The sequence below is a fragment of the Salmo salar genome, chromosome 16, assembly GCF_965601325.2.
Source record: "Salmo salar chromosome 16, fSalSal1, whole genome shotgun sequence".
NCBI classification, from domain to species: Eukaryota; Metazoa; Chordata; class Actinopteri; order Salmoniformes; family Salmonidae; genus Salmo; species Salmo salar.
The window spans coordinates 86814424-86833844 of record NC_138306.1 but is presented as its reverse complement, the minus strand read 5'-3'; the positions used below and the strand labels follow the sequence as shown (position 1 = coordinate 86833844).

Below are 19421 nucleotides of genomic sequence, written 5' to 3'. Positions count from 1 at the left end.
GAGGGTGGGAGCGTCCCTCTCTGGCCCATGTATCCATGCTGCGTAGCTGAGGTCTGGATCACATTTAAAACACATGTTCATGCTGCTCCAGATAAGCTGAACTCTGTGGAAATACAGTGGCATTGGATTTAACAGCCAAGGCAGGGGCAGACAGAACAGACTTACAGAGACAGAGCAAGGCAACATCAGACAGACAAACAGAACCAGGCAGCAAAGGTAGGGACAGAGAGACAGACAGAGCCAGGGAGACAGACAGAGCCAGGGAGACAGACAGACAGACAGCCCTCTCAACCCTGAAGAAGGGGAACTAAGTGTGGGGCCGTGCTCGCTCGCTGTGACAAGCAGGCCCTTTAACGCAGAGGCTGAGACACAGTAGATAATGAGTTCTGAAGAGGTCTGGACTAACTGGGGAGAAGAGAAGAGAGGGGATAGTCAAGACAGGCAAAATATAGAGAAACAGTCTTAAGAGTCCTTGCTTATAGTTGGACCAATAGAGACAGTCTTAAGAGTCCTTGAGGCAGTCTCAAGTGACTAAGTGAAACTTTAAGTGTCCTTGCTGTGTGTAGTTGGGGGGAGTGAGAATGACAGAGGTAGAGGTAGAGGTGTTTTAAATCCTCTTTAGCTGCTCCATTTGCTCTGGGGTGTCTGTGACCAGACGGAGAAAGAGAGAGGGAGAGGTGTCTGTGACCAGGGAGAGAGAGAGGTGTCTGTGACCAGGGAGAGAGAGAGAGGTGTCTGTGACCAGGGAGAGAGAGAGGTGTCTGTGACCAGGGAGAGAGAGAGGTGTCTGTAACCACGGGGAACGTGACAGGAGCTTGTGTGTGGTCTGAGGAGTCAGCGCCGGTCTGAGAGGGGCTGGTCTGTAGTGAGGAGACTCCTTCCTCTGGCTCTGCTCTCTATTATAGAGCATTACCCAATACAGAAACGTCTCTCTGTTATAGAGGATTACCCATTAGAGAAACGTCTCTATTATAGAGGATTACCCGTTAGAGAAACGTCTCTATTATAGAGGATTACCCGTTAGAGAAACGTCTCTGTTATAGAGGATTACCCGTTAGAGAAACGTCTCTCTGTTATAGAGGATTACCCGTTAGAGAAACGTCTCTGTTATAGAGGATTACCCGTTAGAGAAACGTCTCTGTTATAGAGGATTACCCGTTAGAGAAACGTCTCTGTTATAGAGGATTACCCGTTAGAGAAACGTCTCTGTTATAGAGGATTACCCGTTAGAGAAACGTCTCTCTGTTATAGAACAGTCTGTCCAGAGACTGAAAATTGACCGTACAGAGACAGAAGGAGAACTTTGAACACAGAAGAGATTGAGATACAGCATCGAACCAGAGGATGCAGAGTATGCTTGCTGCAAGTGTTGGAATGATGCTGGTGTTGGTGAAGTTGAACTTGGGAATGCCAAAAAAGGTTCAAGATGATCCCAGCTCTCTCAGGGTAAGTGTCCAGTGTCTATGCACTTCATTCCTGTATGGTTTCATGTCCAGACCAGGCACTGTTTCATCCCACTGTAGCTCAGTTGGTAGAGCATGGCGCTTGCAACGCCAGGGTTGTGGGTTCGATTCCCACGGGGGGCCAGTATTTAAAAAAATGTAATAAAATGAATGCACTCTACTGTAAGTCGCTCTGGATAAGAGCGTCTGCTAAATGACAAAAAAGTTATGTAAATGTTCTGCTCAGGCTCTTATTCTGTGGATTCAATGCACAATCATCATCATCAAGAGGCTGTTTATTAATGACCAGTATATCATGAAATGCAGACATGTGTCTCCCACTGGAGACACCAGGTTTGAGTCCATCTTTATGTTCTTATGAACTGAATCAACTCTCCTTACAACTCACCATGTGAGCTAATAAAGTTAGTGTTGACCAGTTGGCAGGGGGCGTAGAGAAACCACACACACACACCACCTGTGAGCTGTCCATGAAGATCAGAGCTGACATGGTCTAATGAGCAGTGTGTGTGTGCCTCTTATGTAAATGGAGCAAATGTATTGGAAGTGCAAATGCAGCGTCACCGGTAACAAGATCTCACTGACCTGGAGAGGAGCGTTTGAACTTCTTAAATTATCAATCACTTCTCTCTCTTTCTCTTGCTCTTCTTTGCTCTCTCCTCTCGTTCGCTCTCTCCTCTCTCTTGTTCGCTATCTCCCCTTGGGCCATGCTTTCCCCTGGGTCTAAATTGCAGAAGCGGGAAAAGAAAACTCCTTGTCTGTCTGGTTTAAGAAGAAGCAGCCAGCTACTCCCTAATGTCACAATCCTCACATAGAGGAAGCAGCCAGCTACACCCTAACGTCACAATCCTCACATAGAGGAAGCAGCCAGCTGCACCCTAATGTCACAATCCTCACATAGAGGAAGCAGCCAGCTGCACCCTAACGTCACAATCCTCACATAGAGGAAGCAGCCAGCTGCACCCTAACGTCACAATCCTCACATAGAGGAAGCAGCCAGCTGCACCCTAACGTCACAATCCTCACATAGAGGAAGCAGCCAGCTGCACCCTAACGTCACAATCCTCACATAGAGGAAGCAGCCAGCTACACCCTAACGTCACAATCCTCACATAGAGGAAGCAGCCAGCTACACCCTAACGTCACAATCCTCACATAGAGGAAGCAGCCAGCTACACCCTAACGTCACAATCCTCACATAGAGGAAGCAGCCAGCTACACCCTAACGTCACAATCCTCACATAGAGGAAGCAGCCAGCTACACCCTAACGTCACAATCCTCACATAGAGGAAGCAGCCAGCTACACCCTAACGTCACAATCCTCACATAGAGGAAGCAGCCAGCTACACCCTAACGTCACAATCCTCACATAGAGGAAGCAGCCAGCTACACCCTAACATCACAATACTCACATAGAGGAAGCAGCCAGCTACACCCTAACGTCACAATCCTCACATAGAGGAAGCAGCCAGCTACACCTTAACGTCACAATCCTCACATAGAGGAAGCAGCCGGCTACACCCTAACATCACAATACTCACATAGAGGAAGCAGCCAGCTACACCCTAACGTCACAATCCTCACATAGAGGAAGCAGCCAGCTACACCCTAACGTCACAATCCTCACATAGAGGAAGCAGCCAGCTACACCCTAACGTCACAATCCTCACATAGAGGAAGCAGCCAGCTACACCCTAACGTCACAATACTCACATAGAGGAAGCAGCCAGCTACACCCTAACGTCACAATACTCACATAGAGGAAGCAGCCAGCTGCACCCTAACGTCACAATCCTCACATAGAGGAAGCAGCCAGCTACACCCTAACGTCACAATCCTCACATAGAGGAAGCAGCCAGCTACACCCTAACGTCACAATCCTCACATAGAGGAAACAGCCAGCTACACCCTAACATCACAATACTCACATAGAGGAAGCAGCCAGCTACACCCTAACGTCACAATCCTCACATAGAGGAAGCAGCCAGCTACACCCTAACGTCACAATCCTCACATAGAGGAAGCAGCCAGCTACACCCTAACGTCACAATCCTCACATAGAGGAAGCAGCCAGCTACACCCTAACGTCACATCCTCACATAGAGGAAGCAGCCAGCTACACCCTAACATCACAATACTCACATAGAGGAAGCAGCCAGCTGCACCCTAACATCACAATCCTCACATAGAGGAAGCAGCCAGCTGCACCCTAACGTCACAATCCTCACATAGAGGAAGCAGCCAGCTACACCCTAACGTCACAATCCTCACATAGAGGAAGCAGCCAGCTACACCCTAACATCACAATACTCACATAGAGGAAGCAGCCAGCTACACCCTAACATCACAATCCTCACATAGAGGAAGCAGCCAGCTACACCCTAACGTCACAATCCTCACATAGAGGAAGCAGCCAGCTACACCCTAACGTCACAATACTCACATAGAGGAAGCAGCCAGCTACACCCTAACGTCACAATCCTCACATAGAGGAAGCAGACAGCTACACCCTAATGTCACAATCCTCACATAGAGGAAGCAGCCAGCTACACCCTAACGTCACAATCCTCACATAGAGGAAGCAGCCAGCTGCACCCTAACATCACAATCCTCACATAGAGGAAGCAGCCAGCTACACCCTAACGTCACAATCCTCACATAGAGGAAGCAGCCAGCTACACCCTAACGTCACAATCCTCACATAGAGGAAGCAGCCAGCTACACCCTAACGTCACAATCCTCACATGGAGGAAGCAGCCAGCTACACCCTAACGTCACAATCCTCACATAGAGGAAGCAGCCAGCTACACCCTAACGTCACAATCCTCACATAGAGGAAGCAGCCAGCTACACCCTAACGTCACAATCCTCACATAGAGGAAGCAGCCAGCTACACCCTAACGTCACAATCCTCACATAGAGGAAGCAGCCAGCTACACCCTAACGTCACAATCCTCACATGGAGGAAGCAGCCAGCTACACCCTAACGTCACAATCCTCACATAGAGGAAGCAGCCAGCTACACCCTAATGTCACAATCCTCACATAGAGGAAGCAGCCAGCTACACCCTAACGTCACAATCCTCACATAGAGGAAGCAGCCAGCTACACCCTAACGTCACAATCCTCACATAGAGGAAGAAGCCAGCTACACCCTAACATCACAATCCTCACATAGAGGAAGCAGCCAGCTACACCCTAACGTCACAATCCTCACATAGAGGAAGCAGCCAGCTACACCCTAACGTCACAATCCTCACATAGAGGAAGCAGCCAGCTACACCCTAACATCACAATCCTCACATAGAGGAAGCAGCCAGCTGCACCCTAACGTCACAATCCTCACATAGAGGAAGCAGCCAGCTGCACCCTAACGTCACAATCCTCACATAGAGGAAGCAGCCAGCTGCACCCTAACGTCACAATCCTCACATAGAGGAAGCAGCCAGCTACACCCTAATGTCACAATCCTCACATAGAGGAAGCAGCCAGCTACACCCTAACGTCACAATCCTCACATAGAGGAAGCAGCCAGCTACACCCTAACGTCACAATCCTCACATAGAGGAAGCAGCCAGCTACACCCTAACATCACAATCCTCACATAGAGGAAGCAGCCAGCTACACCCTAACGTCACAATCCTCACATAGAGGAAGCAGCCAGCTACACCCTAACGTCACAATCCTCACATAGAGGAAGCAGCCAGCTACACCCTAACGTCACAATCCTCACATAGAGGAAGCAGCCAGCTACACCCTAACGTCACAATCCTCACATAGAGGAAGCAGCCAGCTGCACCCTAACATCACAATCCTCACATAGAGGAAGCAGCCAGCTACACCCTAACATCACAATCCTCACATAGAGGAAGCAGCCAGCTACACCCTAACATCACAATACTCACATAGAGGAAGCAGCCAGCTACACCCTAACATCACAATCCTCACATAGAGGAAGCAGCCAGCTACACCCTAACGTCACAATCCTCACATAGAGGAAGGAGCCAGCTACACCCTAACTTCACAATACTCACATAGAGGAAGCAGCCAGCTACACCCTAACGTCACAATCCTCACATAGAGGAAGCAGCCAGCTACACCCTAACATCACAATACTCACATAGAGGAAGCAGCCAGCTACACCCTAACGTCACAATCCTCACATAGAGGAAGCAGCCAGCTACACCCTAACATCACAATCCTCACATAGAGGAAGCAGCCAGCTACACCCTAACGTCACAATCCTCACATAGAGGAAGCAGCCAGCTACACCCTAACGTCACAATCCTCACATAGAGGAAGCAGCCAGCTACACCCTAACATCACAATACTCACATAGAGGAAGCAGCCAGCTACACCCTAACATCACAATCCTCACATAGAGGAAGCAGCCAGCTACACCCTAACGTCACAATCCTCACATAGAGGAAGGAGCCAGCTACACCCTAACTTCACAATACTCACATAGAGGAAGCAGCCAGCTACACCCTAACGTCACAATCCTCACATAGAGGAAGCAGCCAGCTACACCCTAACATCACAATACTCACATAGAGGAAGCAGCCAGCTACACCCTAACGTCACAATCCTCACATAGAGGAAGCAGCCAGCTACACCCTAACATCACAATCCTCACATAGAGGAAGCAGCCAGCTACACCCTAACATCACAATCCTCACATAGAGGAAGCAGCCAGCTACACCCTAACATCACAATCCTCACATAGAGGAAGCAGCCAGCTACACCCTAACATCACAATCCTCACATAGAGGAAGCAGCCAGCTACACCCTAACGTCACAATCCTCACATAGAGGAAGCAGCCAGCTGCACCCTAACGTCACAATCCTCACATAGAGGAAGCAGCCAGCTACACCCTAACGTCACAATCCTCACATAGAGGAAGCAGCCAGCTACACCCTAACGTCACAATCCTCACATAGAGGAAGCAGCCAGCTGCACCCTAACATCACTATCCTCACATATTGAACAGATCAGTGGCGGCTCATGTCGTTACAACGACTGGAAGAAATTAAAGCAAACCGTTTCTGTTTGACAAGTTTTATATTGCATGACAGTCCTTTTCTCTGCCTCGCCTCTGACCCGGCCTCTCTCCTCTCCTCTCCTCTCCTCTCCTCTCCTCTCCTCTCCTCTCCTCTCCTCTCCCTCTCCTCTCCTCTCCTCTCCTCTCCTCTCCGTCGTTTATTAAACTTTCCATCTGTTCTGTGGGTTTCCCTTCCCGTCTCATAAATGAATGGAAGTCCCTTATTCCCTCGCTATTTGTCTTTCTCAACAAATCTGACCGCACCCTTTTTATATTGTAAATGTTTAAAAGGTTATTATGATTTTTTACTTTTACAATTGGCAACAATAGACAATTTAATTGCAACATTTCGTTGTTATATATACATTACACCAACACAGTCATAATGTAATGTCTTAGTTTTTTGGGTAATAGTGTGCAGAGTGAATTTTGTGTAAATATTATTTGAACACTATAAGTGGAGGCAGGGTAGAAGCCACAGCTCCATAGGACTGGTCAGCTGTAATACCAGACTCAGAGGGGTTTCCTCCAATGTGTTTGGAGTTGTACACGTGACTGTTCCCATTCTCCATGTTGGCCTGTAGGGCACTGAGAGAAACAGAAACACAAGTTTCTGAATTATGGTGGTCTGATTTTCCTACCTGCTTGTTGTCTGCAGTAGCACTGTATATTTGTTAGTTAGTGACCTACCTGCTTGTTATCTGCAGTAGTACTGTATATTTGTTAGTTTGTGACCTACCTGCTTGTTATCTGTAGTAGCATGTGCAGCAGCAGTTGTAAGCTTGTCTCTGTGGGAAACAGTAGCTAGGTCTCCTAATATTCTGTGTCTCTCCTCCATCCTCTGCTCCATGGGAAGGAGGAAGCTTGTCTTCTCAGAGCTCCTAGAGCTCCTCAACAGGTGGACCCTGGGAACTCCTGCCCCCCACTACCCCTTAATGCCACCCCAGCCAACTCCACATTTCCAGCTGTTATGTTGTCTATGGGCTGATGCCAGGGGATCTACTGTGAATTTGGGGTACAATGGGCCTCCTCTCATCCCAGTTATAAACAGTCATGGGAATGAGAAGAAGTAATGATTACAAACATAGTACTATAATACTGTAGAACTACAATACTACAATACTGTAGTGCTATAATACTACAATACTGCAGTACTATAATACTGTAGTACTATAATACTACAATACTGTAGTACTATAATAATATAATACTGTAGTACTATAATACTGTAGTACTATAATACTATTATACTGTAGTACTATAATACTGTGGTACTATAATACTGTGTACTACACTATTGTAGTGCTATATTACTATAATACTGTAGTACTATAATACTACAATACTGTGGTACTATAATACTGTAGTGCTATAATACTACATTACCGTAGTACTATAATACTGTAGTACAATAATACTGTTGTACTATGATACTACAGTACTGTAGTGCTATAATGCTGTAGTACTATAATACTACAATACTGTAGTACTATAATACTGTGGTACTATAATACAACAACACTGTAGTGCTATAATACTACAATACCGTAGTACTATAATATTGTGGTACTATACTACTGTAGTGCTATAATACTATAATACTACAATACTGTAGTACTATAAAACTGTAGTACTATACTACTGTAGTGCTATAATACTACAATACTGTAGTACTATAATACTACAATACCATAGTACTATAATACTGTAGTACTATAATACTACAATGCTGTAGTTCTATAATACTTTTGTACTATAATACTACAATACTTTTGTACTATAATGCTGTAGTACTATAATACTACAATAATGTGGTACTATAATACTGTGGTACTATACTACTGTAGTGCTATAATACTATAGTAATATAATACTGTAGTGCTATAATACTGTAGTGCTATAATACTGTGGTACTATAATACTACAATACTTTTGTACTATAATGCTGTAGTACTATAATACTACAATAATGTGGTACTATAATACTGTAGTACTATACTACTGTAGTACTATAATACTACAATACCATAGTACTATAATACTGTAGTACTATAATACTGTAGTACTATAATACACAGAAGCATCTGTGTATCTGTTGTAATCTAAATTATGATAGTCTTAAATCTTAAATCCCAGGACAGCTGTTAATGGTCTGTGGGACCTGGTTTTGGGCAATAATTGCACAGTCAGAGGTGGATATGTGTGTGAGGAATCAGACTGACTTGCATGTATCATCAGCTCAGTCCTTTTAAGCCAGCCTCAATGGCATCTAAAGTTTATCCTGACTTGGATGTTAGAGTGCTGCCCTCTTGTGGTGAGACGGTTGACTCTCACAAACCAACTGACAATGTTAACCAACACTTTACCAGCGTGTTGGAGCTTATTTTCTATCCTGTCTTTAAAACAACATATATCATTAAATGATTTGTGTCCTCCTCCTCTCCTCCCTGCAGGTGATCAACCAGGAGAAGTGGGAGAGGGATGTGCGTTCGGCCTCCAGTCTGGACGAGCTGCTCATGCTGACAGACTTCCCTGACTGGAAGCTGTGGAAGTGTCGTCTAAAACTCAAACACCTGGAAACGTCTCCCTCATCCTCTTCCTCTCAGCCGCCCAACCACCGTTCCTCCTCCTCCTCTGCTGGATCTGGGTCACACCGCTCCACGCGCTACGCTGTAGCATCCTACAGCCTGGAGATACTCAAAGGTATGTGGGTTCGAAACCTGGGTCTCCTCAAAACTGTGTTGGCTCTCTAAGCTAAAGCTTTGGTATTGTTTATTGAGATATGCTACTGGCTCCTACAGCCTCGGGATACTCAAAGGTATGTGGGTTCAATATCTGTGTCTACTGTGTACTTGTCAGGAGAATTTTCAATCCCAATGATAATAACTAACAATCAATAAGATTTGACCAATCCCCGAGGTTTGTAAGACCCTGGGTTTAATAATAATTAGGCAAGGACTCGGCTTATGCAAAATGTTCGTACAGTTTATTCACGAGAGCGCTCTGAAGTCCATAATACAAAGACATCCATTTTATAACTCATATGCACATACACACACACGAACAGTAGATGAGTTTCCCCATAGTTCTCACCACTGTTTATCACAACCAAGCCGACAGTTCCATTCCCCCGAGATCAGAGGAACCTTGAAAGGACTCCCTGTCCTATCGTAAGTTTCTCAAAGTTCTAGTCAGGTCAGGTCATACACAGTTGAATTGTTCTCGGTATCTCCTTAGTCACACACACTCACACATTTCTCTCCCTCACATGTCTCTACCGAACCTTATTGGACTTACGTTTAGTACTTTAATTATTCATTATACATGCTACATAAACTAATAATCACTAATAGTTACGTTTCAGGGTGGAATCCTTTAATCATTACCTTTAAGCATATAAATACCCTTATCAGCACTGCAAGAATGTGTTAGACCTCTGAGCTAAAGGCTGGGCATTATTCAATGTTCTCCCTGGAGATATTCATAAAGTATGTGACAGACTGGTTTGAACCCTGGCTCTTCTCGAGACTATGTTAACCCTCCAAGCAAAAGCCAAGACATTCATTCCAGGTTGCTAATGCATGTTTTGATGTTAGAATGTGAGTGTACCCAGACGGTACCCAAAGCAAGTCTCTATAGTGGCTATTAGTTTTGTTCTGTGTGTAACTGTTGGTGTTGTGTGTATGTGATCATCAGCTATAGACGATGAGTGGCAGAAGACCCAGTGCATGCCCAGAGAGACGTGTGTAGACGTGGCAAAGGAACTGGGCACCACGACCTCCATGTTCTTCAAGCCCCCCTGCGTGTCAGTCTTCAGGTGTAACGGATGCTGCAACAAAGAGGGTGTCTCGTGCAGAAACACAAGTACTGCCTATGTTAATAAAACAGTGAGCATTTCCTATTTAAATATCTGTTAGAAAGTGTATTACAAATAAAACGCATTATTAATATTATTCTTAATAAATGGCAATGATTTCTGGCAGGGGTCGGCAACGGCAACAGGCAGCCCGCGGGCCCAAAGTTTTTAGTAAATAAAAATCATTTTTTTAAAAATATGATTATAGTTTTTGGTCTAAAAAATACCTTTTAAATTCACCAGGAATTCAGCTAAAAATGTGTTTAATTTAGGAAATCTGTTCCCAAGTATTCCTACTAATAAAAAAATTGATATTTAATCGTGTCTCAATGTAATCAAGGTATGAAATAATGTTTATTTTCAAATACAACCTCTTTTGGGATGTTTGCGGTGTACAAATGATTGTAATTATGTTCCGGCCCCCTGTCCATCCGCTGTAAATCATCCCGGGGCTATAGTTGTGGACCCCTGATTTAGATTTTAACACAATTGTGATCATGATAAGTGCTCCTAAATTACAAGGATTTTGGAGAAAGTGAATATATACAGTACGTATAGACTACGTAATGTACACTCTGCACATCATTGGGCCATCAATGAGTCAAATAAAATACAGCTCTCTCTACAAAATGGATCGCTGACTCCAGAAACGGACTAATGTGTTCTGACACTTTTCGTCCTGCAGCTGCTGAGTGTGATACCATTCAAATACGGACCTGAGCCGGTGTTGATAAAGGTAGCCAATCACACAGAGTGTAAGTGTATGGAACCACCCCTGATCCGACGGCAAGCCCATATACGCTCTCACAGGAGGAACGGGTGAGTCCAGATGTACAGATACACACACACACACTCTCTAGTCGTACCCTTAGCACTAACCAGGCTGTGTGTTTGGTTGCAGGTGCTCTCCGATGCGTCAGCTCTCTAAATCGGAGGACTCCAGGCGCCTGTGTGCCAGTGGGTTGATCTGGGACTGCATGGCCGACCGCTGTGTGTCCTACCCCTCCACTAAACAACCAGGTTAGTCTACCACTGTATCCTACCCCTCCACTAAACAACCAGGTTAATCTACCACTGTATCCTACTCCTCCACTAAACAACCAGGTTAGTCTACCACTGTATCCTACCCCTCCACTAAACAACCAGGTTAGTCTACCACTGTATCCTACCCCTCCACTAAACAACCAGGTTAGTCTACCACTGTATCCTACCCCTCCACTGAACAACCAGGTTAGTCTACCACTGTGTCCTACCCCTCCACTAAACAACCAGGTTAGTCTACCACTGTATCCTACCCCTCCACTAAACAACCAGGTTAGTCTACCACTGTATCCTACCCCTCCACTAAACAACCAGGTTAGTCTACCACTGTATCCTACCCCTCCACTGAACAACCAGGTTAGTCTACCACTGTATCCCTCCACTAAACAACCAGGTTAGTCTACCACTGTATCCTACCCCTCCACTGAACAACCAGGTTAGTCTACCACTCTGTCCTACTGAACAACCAGGTTAGTCTACCACTGTGTCCTACCCCTCCACTAAAGAACCAGGTTAGTCTACCACTCTGTCCTACCCCTCCACTGAACAACCAGGTTAGTCTACCACTCTTCCTACCCCTCCACTAAACAACCAGGTTAGTCTACCACTGTATCCTACCCCTCCACTAAACAACCAGGTTAGTCTACCACTGTATCCTACCCCTCCACTAAACAACCAGGTTATTCTACCACTGTATCCTACCCCTCCACTGAACAACCAGGTTAATCTACCACTGTATCCTACCCCTCCACTAAACAACCAGGTTAGTCTACCACTGTGTCCTACCCCTCCACTAAACAACCAGGTTAGTCTACCACTGTGTCCTACCCCTCCACTAAACAACCAGGTTAGTCTACCACTGTGTCCTACCCCTCCACTAAACAACCAGGTTAGTCTACCACTGTATCTTACCCGTCCACTAAACAACCAGGTTAATCTACCACTGTATCCTACCCCTCCACTGAACAACCAGGTTAGTCTACCACTCTATCCTACCCCTCCACTAAACAACCAGGTTAGTCTACCACTGCATCCTACCCCTCCACTAAACAACCAGCTTAGTCTACCACTGTATCCTACCCCTCCACTAAACAACCAGGTTAGTCTACCACTCTGTCCAACCCCTCCACTAAACAACCAGGTTAGTCTACCACTGTATCCTACCCCTCCACGAAACAACCAGGTTAGTCTACCACTGTATCCTACCCCTCCACTAAACAACCAGGTTAGTCTATCACTGTATCCTACCCCTCCACTGAACAACCTGGTTAATCTACCACTGTATCCTACCCCTCCACTAAACAACCAGGTTAGTCTACCACTGTGTCCTACCCCTCCACTGAACAACCAGGTTAGTCTACCACTGTGTCCTACCCCTCCACTAAACAACCAGGTTAGTCTACCACTGTATCCTACCCCTCCACTAAACAACCAGGTTAGTCTATCACTGTATCCTACCCCTCCACTAAACAACCAGGTTAGTCTACCACTCTGTCCTACCCCTCCACTAAACAACCAGGTTAGTCTACCACTGTATCCTACCCCTCCACTGAACAACCAGGTTAGTCTACCACTGTATACTACCCCTCCACTAAACAACCAGGTTAGTCTACCACTGTGTCCTACCCCTCCACTAAACAACCAGGTTAGTCTACCACTGTATCCTACCCCTCCACTAAACAACCAGGTTAATCTACCACTGTATCCTACCCCTCCACTGAACAACCAGGTTAGTCTACCACTGTATCCTACCCCTCCAATAAACAACCAGGTCAGTCTACCACTGCATTCTACCCCTCCACTAAACAACCAGGTTAGTCTACCACTGTATCCTACCCCTCCACTAAACAACCAGGTTAGTCTATCACTGTATCCTACCCCTCCACTAAACAACCAGGTTAGTCTACCACTGTATCCTACCCCTCCACTGAACAACCAGGTTAGTCTACCACTGTATCCCTCCACTAAACAACCAGGTTAGTCTACCACTGTATCCTACCCCTCCACTAAACAACCAGGTTAGTCTACCACTGTCTCCTACCCCTCCACTAAACAACCAGGTTAGTCTACCACTGTGTCCTACCCCTCCACTAAACAACCAGGTTAGTCTACCACTGTATTCTACCCCTCCACTAAACAACCAGGTTAGTCTACCACTGTGTCCTACCCCTCCACTAAACAACCAGGTTAGTCTACCACTGTATCCTACCCCTCCACTAAACAACCAGGTTAGTCTACCACTGTATCCCTCCACTAAACAACCAGGTTAGTCTACCACTGTATCCTACCCCTCCACTAAACAACCAGGTTAGTCTACCACTGTGTCCTAAATCAGGGTGTTATTCAGGAAATTATTTAGCCTCTGTAGGAAGTCGTTATTCTGATGTTTTGTTTTGTTCTCGCTCCATTTTCCCTGGTCTGCTCCCTGTAGTAATATTAAGTCATTCCTATGTTTTTCTCTGTTTGTTCCAGACTTCTCACCCAATATGAGAACGGTGGACTGTGACATAGATGTTGACAGGTGTGACTGTGTCCCAGACCGCACTATCCTGTCCCCACAGCCCACCCTAACCCAGGACCCAGACCATACTACCCTGCATGTCACCTGAACCATACTGCCTGTGCTAACAACAAACAGCACTTCAACCATGCCTCTTGCAGGTAGAGTGCAACTTGAGACACACCCCTTTTGACTAGTTAGTTTGATCGTTTTCATAGTAGTTAAATTGATAAATGTATGCCATTACTTGGCCAGAGAGTCCACTCAGCTGATGTTCAAGGTCTGAATGAATCAGTACCTGATGTACATCAGAAATGTTTGGGTCCTCAGAGACCGTGGTTGAACAGCCATATTACAACACATGTAATAACACCTTTCCATTCGTTTGATCCACAGATTCCAGTGATACTAAGAAGAATATAACCTTTGACATCTGCTTGGCTTTGAAGTTTGGAAGCAGAGAAAACGTTCATAATTTATTTATATCGCTATTTATATATCTAACTTCAAATAAAATAGTTTCTCTTTCTAACCTACATACATGACCCTGTTAAGTTTTTTTTTTAAAAGCTTTACATGTTTTCTTTACATATGTAAATTATTGGTATTTCTATGCACTGAACATGTATTTTACGCTAAAGAACGATATTTTTGTAATAATTGCTTCCAACATTTTGTAAATATAATCGCAGTTTGTCCTTTTCATTAATTACTGGAATTGATTTGGCCAAGTACAAATGGTCTGTGTTCACTGCGCTCTCTGCTCAGCAGCGGTGTCAGTTCCGCAGCTGCGCGAGGGAGAGGGAGAAGCCGGTGTGTTCGCGGTTTACCGGATCTTGTTTCTGCGGTTTTCTTGAAGATCACTCCGCGACCCACACGACGCAGCACTGTGGTTCAGCAGCAGATGATGCGCTGTCAGCCAATGACTTGTTGTTGCCACTCACCGCTGTCATTAAATGGAGTCAAGCTAGCCATACATTTTTGACTGCTCAATCGTCATTAAACGCAAATACAGCGATGAGTTTCTCTCTCTTGGTTTCATACAAACTTTGAGAAATAACGAGGAGCGCCCACAATGTGTTTTGTGCGGGGAAGTGTTTAGTAATGAGTCTCTCAAAACGTACACATTAAAACAACACATCCTGACCAAACATCCACAACATGACGGTAAACCCAGGGAGTTCTTTCAGAACAGGGCAGAATGCTTCAGGAAACAGTGCTTCGACAGTGGAAAAGTAAGTCAACTAGCAAATCAATGTTGTCATTTTATAACAGGTAAGCAGAAATAAGGGAGTACTATCTCTCAAAGTAGGAACTTAGATGTGAGTTTCCCTTTAAAACAATTCCATTGTACACAGCTATTAACGTTAGTTAGATTGCTAATATTAGCCCAAGCAAGCTAGCTAGCTACTGTGCAACCCTAAGTTACAGTACTGTACATTTTTAAGATAAAATGATCGGGCCTACTGTACAACTTACTGTAGAAAGGATTGGTGAAAACAAGTCTAGGTTGGAACTGTTGCTGTTAAAATACAAGTAATCATTTTTATTCTGAACTGGAATAAACTGATTGAAGCAAGATGCTTTTTTAGCCAAACACACAGTTCTGGGTTGCTCATCTACAGCAGGAGGCGGTCTCCTTCCTGACTGAGAAAGCAGTAGATGTTCTGGTCCAGTTTGGCACCACATACCGATGCGAGTCATGGTTCCCAACTCTGGCATACTTAAAAAACAAGTACAGAAACAGACTCCATGCTGAGCATGACCTCAGGGTTGCACTGTTAAAAACTGATCCCAGAATAGAAATGCTTGTTGAAAGCTTCAACCAGCCACACACCTCTCATTAGGACTGTGTGTGTTTTCTGATGTGATCAGTCAGTGTATTCCAATTCAGAATGCAAATTATTTATTGTATTTTAACAACAACAGTTCCAACCTAGATTTTCTTTCAACAATACATTCTACAGTAAGATGTACAGTAGGCCTGATCATGTTTCTTCTGTACTGTTACTTCGGGTTGCTCTATCAAAACCTGAGCCTGTGTGTGTTCTGGTCTACATCTGTGTGATGTGATCAATCAGCTTATTCCAGTTAAGAATGAAAATGATTTCTTATATTATAACAGCAACAGTTCCAACCTAGACAGATGAGTACAGTGCATTCGGAAAGTATTCAGGTCCCTTCCCTTTTCCCGCATTTTGTTAAGTTACAACCTTATTCTAAAATGGATTAAATAACAAAAAATCCTCATCAATCTACACCCAATACCCCATAATGACAAAGTGAAAACAGGTTTTTAGAAATGTTTGCAAGTGTATTTAAAAAAACAGAAATACCTTATTTGCATAAGTATTCAGATCATTTGCTATGAGACTCGAAATTGAGCTCAGGTGCATCCTGTTTCCATTGATCATCCTTGAGATGTTTCTACAACTCGATTGGGGTCCACCTGTGGTTAATTAATTGGACAATTGTCTATATAAGGACCCACAGAGCAAAAACCAAACCATGAGGTCAAAGGAATTGTCTGTAGAACTCCAAGACAGGATTGTGTCGCAGCACAGATCTGGGGAAGGGTACCAAAAAATGTCTGCAGCATTGAAGGTCCCCAAGAACACATTGGCCTCCATCATTCTTAAATGTAGGAAGTTTGGAACCACCGAGACTCATCCTAGAGCTGGCCACCCGGCCAAACTGAGAAATCGGGAAAGGGGGATACCTAGTCAGTTGTACAATTGAATGCATTCAACTGAAATGTGTCTTCCGCATTTAACCCAACCCCTCTGAATCAGAGAGGTGTGGGGGGCTGCCTTAATCGACATCCACATCATCAGTGCCTGGGGAATATCATCAGCTCGGGGATTCAATCTAGCAACCTTTCGGTTACTGGCCCAACGCTCCTACCCGCCAGGCTACCTGCCGCCCCAGGGGAGAAGGGTTTTGGTCAGGGAGGTGACCAAGAACCCGATGGTCACTCTGACAGAGCTTCAGAGTTTCTCTGTGGAGATGGGAGAACCTTCCAGAAAGATAACCATATCTGCAGCACTCCACCAATCAGGCCTTTATGGTAGAGTGGCCAGACGAAAGCAACTCCTCAGTAAAATGCACATGACAGCTCGCCTGAAGTTTGCCAAAAAGCACCTAAAGGATTCTCAGACCATTAGAAACAAGATTCTCTGTTCTGATAAAACCAAGATTGAACTCTTTGGCCTGAATGACAAGCGTCACGTCTGGAGTAAACCTGGCACCATCCCTACGTTGAAGCATGGTGGTGGAAGCATCATGCTGTTGGGATGTTTTTCAGCGGCAGAGACTGGGAGACTAGTCAGGATTGAGTCAAAGATAAAGATAGCAAAGTGCAGAGAGATCCTTGATGAAAACCTGCTCCACATCGCTCAGGACCTCAGACTGGGGTCAAGGTTCACCTTCCAACAAGACAACAACCCTAACCACACAGCCAAGACAATGCAGGAGTGGCTTCGGGACAAGTCTCTGAATGTCCTTGAGTGGCCCAGCCAGATCTCTGACTTAAACCCGATTGAACATCTCTGGAGAGACCTGAAAATACAGTTGAAGTCGGATGTTTACATACACCTTAGCCAAAAACATTTAAACTCAGTTTTTCACAATTCCTGACATTTAATCCTAGTAAATATTCCCTGTTTTAGGTCAGTTAGGATCACCACTTTATTTTAAGAATGTGTGATGTCAGAATAATAGCTGCTAGAATTATTTATTTCAGTTTTTTTTTCTTTCATCACATTCCCAGTGGGTCAGAAGTTTACATAAACTCAATTAGTATTTGGTAGCATTTAAATTGTTTAACTTGGGTCAAACGTTTTGAGTAGCCTTTCACAAGCTTCCCACAATAAGTTGGGTGAATTTTGTCCCATTCCTCCTGACAGAGCTGGTGTAACTGAGTCAGGTTTGTAAGCCTCCTTGCTCGCACACACTTTTTCATTTCTGGCCACACATTTTCTATAGGGTTGAGGTCAGGGCTTTGTGATGGCCACTCCAATACCTTGACTTTGTTGTCCTTAAGCCATTTTGCCACAACTTTGGAAGTATGCTTGGGGTCGTTGTCCATTTGGAAGACCCATTTGCGACCAAGCTGTAACTTCCTGACTGATGTCTTGAGATATTTCTTCAATATATCCACATAAATTTCCTGCCTCATGATGCCATCTATTTTGTGAAGTGCACCAGTCCCTCCTGCAGGAAAGCACCCCCACAACATGATGCTGCCACCCCCGTGCTTCACGGTTGGGATGGTATTCTTCGGCTTGCAAGCCTCCCCCTTCTTCCCTCAAACATGATGATGGTCATTATGGCCAAACAGTTCTATTTTTGTTTCATCAGATGAGAGGAAATTTCTCCAAAAAGTACGATCTTTCACCCCATGTGCAGTTGCAAAGCGTAGTCTGGCTTTTTTATGGCGGTTTTGGAGCAGTTGCTTCTTCATTGCTGAGCGGTCTTTCAGGTTATATTGATATATGACTCGTTTTACTGTGGATATAGATACTTTTGCACCTGTTTCCTCCAGCATCTTCACAAGGTCCTTTGCTGTTGTTCTGGGATTGATTTACACTTTTTGCACCAAAGTGCATTCATCTCTAGGAAACAGAATGCGTCTTCTTCCTGAGCGGTATGGCAGTTGCATGGTCCCATGGTGTTTATACTTGTATACTATTGTTTGTACAGATGAAGGTGGTAATTTTCTGGAATTTTCCAAGCTGTTTAAAGGCACAGTCAACTTAGTGTTTGTAAACTTCTGACCCACTGGAATTGTGATACAGTGAATTATAAGTGAAATAATCTGTCTGTAAACAATTGTTAGAAAAATTACTTGTGACATGCACAAAGTAGATGTCCTAACCGACTTGCCAAAACTATAGTTTGTTAACAAGAAATTTGTGGAGTGGTTGAAAAGCGAGTTTTAGTGACTCCAACCTAAGTGTATGTAAACTTCCGACTTCAACTGTAGCTGTGCAGCGACGCTCCCCATCCAACCTGACAGAGCTTGAGAGGATCTGCAAAGAAGAATGGGAGAAACTCCCCAAATACAGGTGTGCCAAGCTTGTAGAGTTATACCCAAGAAGACTTGAGGCTGTAATCGCTACCAAAGGTGCTTCAACAAAGTGCTGAGTAAAGGATGTTTCCAATGGGGAAAAATAAACATGAATAGCTATTTATATTATTATATTTCATTGTTATTTGCTATTTGTCTATATTGCATTTGTTTTATGCATAAGGGCAGTGAAAAGTACCAATATATATGTATAGTTGTATGTTTTCATAAGCATAAGTTGGGTCCCAGGCTGAAAAAGTTTAAGAACCCCTGATTTAGAGATTACTTAACAACCATTCAATGGTGTTGTTCATGCCTCCGTGATACAGAGGTTTTGTTTTTTTAAAATAGAAGAAACATTTTGATGTTGCTACGACAACCAATTATTTAACAGAGACGATTTCAGAGCACTCTCGTCTGTGTGCCAAAGTGCAGAATAAATTATGAATT

At 44.4% G+C, this 19421-nt stretch overlaps 1 protein-coding gene across 1 annotated transcript; it reads left to right on the top strand.

Annotated features, from left to right (window-relative positions):
* The first annotated feature begins 660 nt into the window (after positions 1–660).
* Positions 661–14053, top strand: LOC106609067 (vascular endothelial growth factor D). The gene is made up of 6 exons (XM_045698293.2): positions 661–1446; positions 8960–9209; positions 10203–10393; positions 11048–11181; positions 11264–11382; positions 13876–14053. The coding sequence occupies exons 1-6, from the start codon at positions 1345–1347 to the stop codon at positions 14010–14012; spliced, it is 933 nt and encodes a 310-aa protein (XP_045554249.1). The 5' UTR covers positions 661–1344; the 3' UTR covers positions 14013–14053.
* The last annotated feature ends 5368 nt before the right edge of the window (positions 14054–19421 follow it).

Excerpts from the sequence above, each read along its gene's own strand:
- LOC106609067 (XM_045698293.2), top strand. The coding sequence starts at position 1,345 with ATGCAGAGTATGCTTGCTGCAAGTGTTGGAATGATGCTGGTGTTGGTG. Across the intron at positions 1,447-8,959 it reads ATGATCCCAGCTCTCTCAGG|GTGATCAACCAGGAGAAGTG; the intron begins GTAAGTGTCCAG and ends TCCTCCCTGCAG. Across the intron at positions 9,210-10,202 it reads CAGCCTGGAGATACTCAAAG|CTATAGACGATGAGTGGCAG; the intron begins GTATGTGGGTTC and ends TGTGATCATCAG.